Below are 7490 nucleotides of genomic sequence, written 5' to 3' on the forward strand. Positions count from 1 at the left end.
CTGAAGCTAAACTATTAGCCTTATTAGGTAAAATAGGCTTTGTAGTTCACGCACGTTCCAGTATCGATGGAAAAATATCATAAATAGCAAAAATATGCTACAGTGGACCGGTGCTCACGCCGAACGGCACGGTGAACGGCTGCGCTGTTTCCAGTGAATGCAGTAGCTTAGTGTGCGCGTGAGGCGCCGGCGCGATCAAACAGCTGAAACATAAAATAGACTACTCCGTAATTTTTGGTCATACAGTAAAGGCATAATTCGAAACGGCAAAGTGTTAGCAGTTTGAAAATTCAAGAATAATAGCAAAGTTAATAAGAATTCTTTCTAAATGCAGCACCGTTCTTATTTCGCTCTGCATAACCTGAACGAAATTTTTATTTTTTTTTGCTAAGAACGAACCGAAATGAAAACATTTAGCTTTTAATCTGTGTATTTAACAGCCTGGGAGACCTTCCCAGGGCAGTACCTTGCCTCACCGACTAAACCAGAGGTGAGGGGGCACGGTGGGCAGGCCGGGCCCCCTCAGGCCCCCCGTGACGCCGACGCTGGGTGGGTGGATAGATGATAGATGATGAATGGATGTATAGATAGATAGATAGACAGACCTTAATGATTTTTGAGAGTGTAGCATATTGAGTGATATATAGCAGTATATCTGTGTTAGAGATGGATAATGGGTGGAGAGATCTACTGATTCACTTCTGCTTCTTGACTAAAACCAGACTAATAATAGCAATGAAACGAAACAATCATTTCCCTGTGAAACCATCACTGACACATATGAGAACAGCCTTTTCAGTCATTTTTGTAATACATAAGCATCTCAGTTTATATTGTACTGCAGGTTGCAAAGGTTTTGTGTGTTTTCCACATTTCCTTTCGTGCCAGGGTTTGTTCCGTATCGCTGCTGGAGCCTCTAAACTGAAGAAGTTAAAGGCGGCACTGGACTGTTCCACTTCCCAACTGGAGGAGTTTTACTTCGACCCTCATGCTGTAGCCGGTACAAGCCATTTTCCTTAAATGAAACTGTAGAAGGATGCCGTTTGTTTGCAGCTAGTTACAGAGATTTTAGCATTTCTGCATTTAGAATGACTCCCAAAAATGAAAGTGAGACTATATTTCTTTGATTTGAAACCATGTTTGGTTGTATTGTTGATTACAAAACCAGAATTTTGGTGCTGATCTATTTTGAAACTTGGAAGTTTTCAGTTCTGTTCACCATATTGAAGAGTACCACAGCTATGGCCAAATATTTGAAAAACCGAGTCTGAATCCACTTTGTATGTCATGTTAAAACAGAATTGGTGGTTTTCAAATCCATTTGCTGTTGGTTTTGTTTTTCCGTGATTATTTAGGAGCCCTCAAATCTTACCTGAGGGAGCTGCCTGAACCTCTGATGACTTACCAGCTGTATGAAGAGTGGATCCAAGCCTCAAAGTAAAGCACATTCACAATACTGTACATCAATGTCCATGTGACTTCAATGCCTCTGTATTCAGAAGAAAATATAGGTTTGTTAGTGAGGCTCACCAAATCTTGAACATTTGGTTAAAAACTTGCATGACTAACTTAGGTATAAGCATAAAACCATATTAGCAAACAAACAATGAATAGCAAATAGGTTAGCTTTGTAGAGCAACTAATTTAATAATTCTGTATCAGTCATAATTTATCATAACCAACAACCCATCATTTACATGCTTCAGTTCAAATATACCAGCAAAGGTTTGCGGGTGGCAACATTTTTAATTGTTTTTGAAAGAAGTCTCTTATGTTTAACAAGGCTGCATTTATTTGATCAGAAATAAAGTAAAAACAGTAATATTTTGAAATATTACCATTTAAAATAACTTTTCTATTTTAATACATATTAAAATGTAATTTATTCTGGTGATGCAAAGCTGCATTTTCAGCTTTACGCCAGTCTTCAGTGTCACATGATCCTTCAGAAATTATACTAATATACGGATCTGCTCAAGAAACATTTCTTTTTATCATTGCTGAAAACCGTTGTGCTGCTTGATATTTTGGTGTAAACCATGATACATTTTTTTCAGAATTCTTTGATCAGTAGGAAGTTCAAAAGAACAGCTTTCATTTGAAAAATTTGTAAAATATTTGTAATATTATACAAGTCTTTACTGTCACTTTTGATCAGTTTTAATGCATCCCTACTAAATAAAAGTATTCATTAAAAAAAGATTACAACCCAAAATATTTTTTTTATTCACATATAATTCTTGCTTTGTCATCAGATTTCATCCCTGCTGTGAATATTCCATTGTTTTGATTACTATGATAAAATATGTGGCACAAATTCAGTAAAAAAAATACGGTTATCTGAAGTTTCTCTAATAGCTTAGTGTTTCCTTGTTATCTTCTGAATCTTGTGTGGTTGCAGCCAAATAAAGAAATTTAAGGTTTTATGCTCAAACTGTATCATATTTTTACACTAAAATAATTTAAATATCTCATATAAAAAGTGATTAAATGTACTTGTTTTTCCGTTTTTGTTGTGTAGGGACAGCTGAAGAATCTCTTATGAGATTCTTGTGTCATATATCTGTTTTCCTCACTTTTTTCCTCTTGTTTTCTCTCGTCTGCAGTATCTCTGACCCTGATAAGAGGCTTCAGGCGCTGTGGGTGGTATGTGACATGTTACCAAAGGCCAACAAGACCAACTTTAGGTCTGCTTGTTACTACACTAAACTAACTTTTAACATTGACCTGTAATGACTTTTGTGATCGTAACAAGCTAATCTGTGTCTGTGAAGGTACCTGGTGAAGTTTCTTGCGAAGCTTGCTCTGGAAAGTGACATAAATAAGATGACAGCGAGCAACATCGCCATCGTACTGGGACCCAATTTACTGTGGGCCCGGACAGAGGGGTGAGATACAAACCCAACAGCAATCCACTCACATAATAAAAAATTGCATTGTTTATATAAAATGTTATTAGTTAAATGTCCTTGTTTAGGTTTCTTGAGGAACAGTTTGACATGTTGCAGTTTTGTTGTCCTTCTAGAAGCCTTGCTGAGATGGCAGCTACTACCTCCATCCATGTCGTGTCTATAATAGAACTGATAATCAACCATGCAAGCTGGTTCTTCCCTGAAGGTCAGAGTTGCCTCGTCTAAAACCTAGTGAGCTTCCTCACTGTTAACTGTCTAGCCTTACAAGGTAGCATTTTAAATGAGATGCAACCTCAATAAATGACTCCTCACGAGAAGCACACTAGAGATTTGACTAACGCTCACAGCTGAATATGCTGCATGCTATTTCTGCCTTTTCCAGCTCGGAAATTTCAAACGTGGAATTTCCAGCTTCCTATTGGAAAAGTGACATTTGAAGTCAGACTTGGAAGCGCAACTGTTCATTATCATGTTTATAATCATATACCTGCAAAGTACAATTTTGCAGCCATGGTCTAATGTGAGCATTAGACTCACATTTGCTAAGCTAAGAACTTGTTAATAAATATTACATTTAATTAGAACTATTTTTATCAAACTTTATATAAATTATGCGTTTTTGTAAAAAAAATATCGATATTCAAAATTAATGTAGCTTGCGGCAGCAGTTGTACACAGAAGCTGTTCCGGGAGCATGGCGTATGAGGTCAGCTGCGCATGTGAGTCTCGTGAAAACCAACGTTTGTTTACAGGAGCAAAGGAAGCAAAGTTTCCTTACTTTAGCAAAGGAAAACCAGTCTCCTCTTGGCTTATATCGAAATCCTCTGACTTTCTTCTTTACAAATCCTCGTTTTGTACTTCTAATTCTTGACCGTTGTTTTGTTTTGATCTCTCCGCTGCGCTTCCGCGTGTGTCACTTCTGAGCGGCGCATGCGCAAAGCCGACCTCATACGTCATTCCCCCGTAACTGCTTCTGTGTACAACAGTGAGCGCAAGCTAGATTTAAGTGATTATTACATTTTGAATATGGATATTTTTCTTACAAAAATGCATCGATTCGCTACAGTAGGCCTTTGTTCACCCCCCGGAGCTGCGTGAGACACTTTTTTTTTTATGGATGGGCGATTTTTATTTAAGTTCTTTTGAACTGAAGCAATGGAACACCCGCTGAGTGGCTTTAAACAGCTTGAAAGATCAAAGACAATTTTTTATATAACTCCGACTGGATTCGTCTGAAAGAAGAAAGTCATATACACCTAGGATGCCTCGGAGGTGAGTAAAACGCAGCCACATTTTCTCATTCATGGCCATGTCTTAATATTTTCTGCTCTTTTGCTCTTCAGACGTGGACTTCAACGTTTCAGGCATATTTGCTATGCCTGGGTGCCCAGGGACCCCTGACTCAGAATCTGGAACCATAGACAGGAGGCGCCCAGGCAGCCAGGGGTCGCTCGAATCTGACACACCCCGCAAAGACAGGTACAAGTCTCATCCCCGCAGTAGTGTCCGCGTCCTATGTAGTGGCCAGTAAGTCCGTCACAGTCAAAGCAGACAGTCTGAGACCAGAGCTGGGGGCTGTTTAGACACATTCATTTCATATGACACATGCATCTTTTTCAGCCATGGTTTTGCTTGGTTTGGCTTTTTTTTTTTTTTTACTTCGTTTTTTTGTCAACCGTTGCTTATTGTATGCTTTCTGAAATAAATAAACATTATGCTCATAGCTATGTATAAACACATTATGGATATATTTCATTATTATGAAATGGGTGCCAAATTCAGAGAAGAAAAAAGTCAGGTTTTTGACTCACTAATGAAGCATTAAAAGGAATGAAAGGTTGTAATGGAATTGTTTGTATTCCAGTAAGTCCAGTTCTAGTTTCTATAATTCCAGTTCTAGTTATTCAGTGAGTGAATGCAGGAAATGTCAGCTGTGCTCAGTCAGCCTGTCGCTTTGGTATGTTCAGAATGAGTCAAACAGCTCCTCTCCCGCAGGCCATCATACCCAGAGCTTGAAAAGGTGAATGTTTTTGTGCCTCAGGTACAGGAGAGTCCTTCAGCTGAATGTCACCGGCTGCAGCAGTCACTTTCTACAAGAGATTTGACTGCTTCATTAATGAACAACTGAAGTACTGCCAGGGTTATTTTAGTAATATTTACAAATACATATTTTTATACATATATTCATTTTATAGTATTTCTTAACATTTTTAATTAGCTTTGTTTTTTTTTTACATTTAAATTGTTTACATTTTCATTTTGATTTTAGTTTAAGTTTTAGTAATTTTACATTTATGCATTTAACACATGCTTTTATCCAGAGCGACTTACAAAAGAGGAACAAAAGCAATTCATGAAAGAGCTGACAGTATTCATAATATACAATACCAGGTTTATCACATTTTGTTATCTGATTTTCTCATTTTTATAAGGTTTTATATTTATATTTGTTTTTACTTTATTTAAAGGGGTGGTTCACTGGTTTTTTTCTAGGCTTGATTGTGTTTATGGGGTGCAGTCTAATATGTTAATGATTCATTTTTAAAAACGCATTATTTTTCACATAATTTACCTTTATTCCACACCGCTCTGTCCCTTCTCTGAGAAAAGCGCTGATCATTTCCTTCTTTTATGAAGCCCCTCCCTCAGAATAGGCGATGGGCTCTGATTGGTTAGCTAACCCAGTGTGTTGTGATTGGCTAAACCGCCTCTAGTGCGTGTCTAAACGTCCCGCCCCTCACCTCAGCGGCATGTGCTCCGGTTGTATTGTAAACAGCGGCATCATTAATATCGCTTATCAGTTTGAGCCCGATTGAGAAGCAGAGGATATTATTGAAGAGGATCGTGCAGAACCTGTGCAAGCACGGCTTTTAATGGTAGGCCTATGTTTTTTGTTTGTTGTTGTCTCATACTTTTAGATACGCTGTTATTTGAAGAACCCGGGAAGTAACTCGTTGTAGTCCCAACCAGCCATTTTGTAGGCATTAAACTGCCAGAATTTTTAAATAATTTTTTATCTCCATTTGCATTGGTCTTTCAGATTCCTAACTTTTGTAGCGAATTTTAGCTCAACGACAGGAAATATGAATAATTAACCATAACTAGTTATAATTAACTATTCATATTTTAGATGCACTTAGCTGACCACTCAGGGTCAACTGTCTTGTCAATTCTAAGAACGTTAAAACTATTTTAATAGGTTTAGTTAACAATAACAACACTGATTTTACATTAAAGGGACAGTTCAACCAAAAATGAAAATTACGCCATTATTTACTCACCCTCAGTTTGTATTCGTCTGAAAGAAGGTCATATACACCTAGGATTGCATGAGGGTGAGTAAATCATGGGTTCATTTTCATTTTTGGGTGAACTATCCCTTTAATGAATGAATACATTCAGTTGCATAGTGTGCACTGTACTTTATATTTATTGGCTATTTTTGCTCTGTCAGCAAAAATACTTCCAAACAAAAGCAACCATCACAGGTCTCAGAGCAACACACACTAGTGGTAATCCTAAATAATCACATTTTTTTAATTAATTGGTTAAGTGACAGTCAGTAGTTTTGTTCCTGTGTCGTAACTATATAACTTGCAGAAAGAGTATATACATACATGCATACATATATGTGTGTGTGTGTATATATATATATATATACAGTGGGGCAAAAAAGTATTTAGTCAGCATTTTTTATGATAATTCTGAAAATGTTACGTTTGGATGCTGAAAAAAACAGCATACAAACCATTTGAAATCTCATCCGTTCCCAACACATCTCTCTGGTGGTTGCTGTCCCAGTGGTCAGGTGGTGGTCCTGTCCTTCTCCTCCTTTCCTTCTGTGGAGACTAATACCCCACTGCCACTCTCTAGTATAAGTGTTTCATGCTGTCTCCCCTCTTCCCTGTAGCCCTGCTAACAAACAGCCGGAAATCGCCCCTCGTAGAGCTGGCACAATAAATAAAAAGCAGCACTCCATGTCTAACTTCCAGCCCCCTCTCCCTCCCATTGACGCCGGGGGGCTTCCCGTGTTTGAGCCCTCCCTTCTGTCGCCCACTGGCGGGGGTGTGGAGGCTGTGCAGGCGGGAGCTGCGCTTCCTCAGACCCATCAACCTTTAGTTCAGCAGACTGCGGAGAACAGGTAAGGACTGGTGCGACCGTAAAAAACGCTGCCAGATGTCAGGAGCCGGCCGCTGAAATCTGTGTGTTGTGTGCACATCGTTTTGTGCCATTCTCTTGATTATTGCTTCAAAATGCTGCCTTAAAAACAATTGGGTATAATCACAGAGAAAGGGTATAAACCTTTCAGGAGACCTGGAATAGCAATAATCAAATGCCGTCATTTGTTGCTGTGTCATGCACATCGTCATTTTGTGCCATTCTCATGTTGTTTTTTGCTTTAAAACACTTTTATAATCAGAAAATGATCACTGGAAAGCCATAAACTATTACCGTTGGACCCTTAAGGCATTTTTTACCCTAAATTTATCCAGACAGGGTCATTACTAAAATTCACAGGGCCCGGGACCAATTTTTTATGTGTGTATATATATATATATATATATATATATATATATA

At 38.2% G+C, this 7490-nt stretch overlaps 1 protein-coding gene across 1 annotated transcript in view; it reads left to right on the forward strand.

Moving 5' to 3' along the window:
* LOC107585727 (rho GTPase-activating protein 17-like) overlaps positions 1-7490 on the forward strand; it is a gene marked incomplete at its 5' end in the record, with an annotated part of 24181 nt that overhangs the window by 5155 nt on the left and 11536 nt on the right. The window contains 7 exons of the mRNA XM_016272875.1: positions 845-1000; positions 1356-1437; positions 2607-2687; positions 2775-2888; positions 3026-3117; positions 4256-4391; positions 6823-7053. Coding sequence (XP_016128361.1) covers positions 845-1000; positions 1356-1437; positions 2607-2687; positions 2775-2888; positions 3026-3117; positions 4256-4391; positions 6823-7053 — 892 coding nt within the window. The remainder of the gene's footprint in view (positions 1-844; positions 1001-1355; positions 1438-2606; positions 2688-2774; positions 2889-3025; positions 3118-4255; positions 4392-6822; positions 7054-7490) is intronic.

The sequence above is a fragment of the Sinocyclocheilus grahami genome, unplaced genomic scaffold (assembly GCF_001515645.1).
Source record: "Sinocyclocheilus grahami isolate Dianchi unplaced genomic scaffold, SAMN03320097.WGS_v1.1 scaffold5.1, whole genome shotgun sequence".
NCBI classification, from domain to species: Eukaryota; Metazoa; Chordata; class Actinopteri; order Cypriniformes; family Cyprinidae; genus Sinocyclocheilus; species Sinocyclocheilus grahami.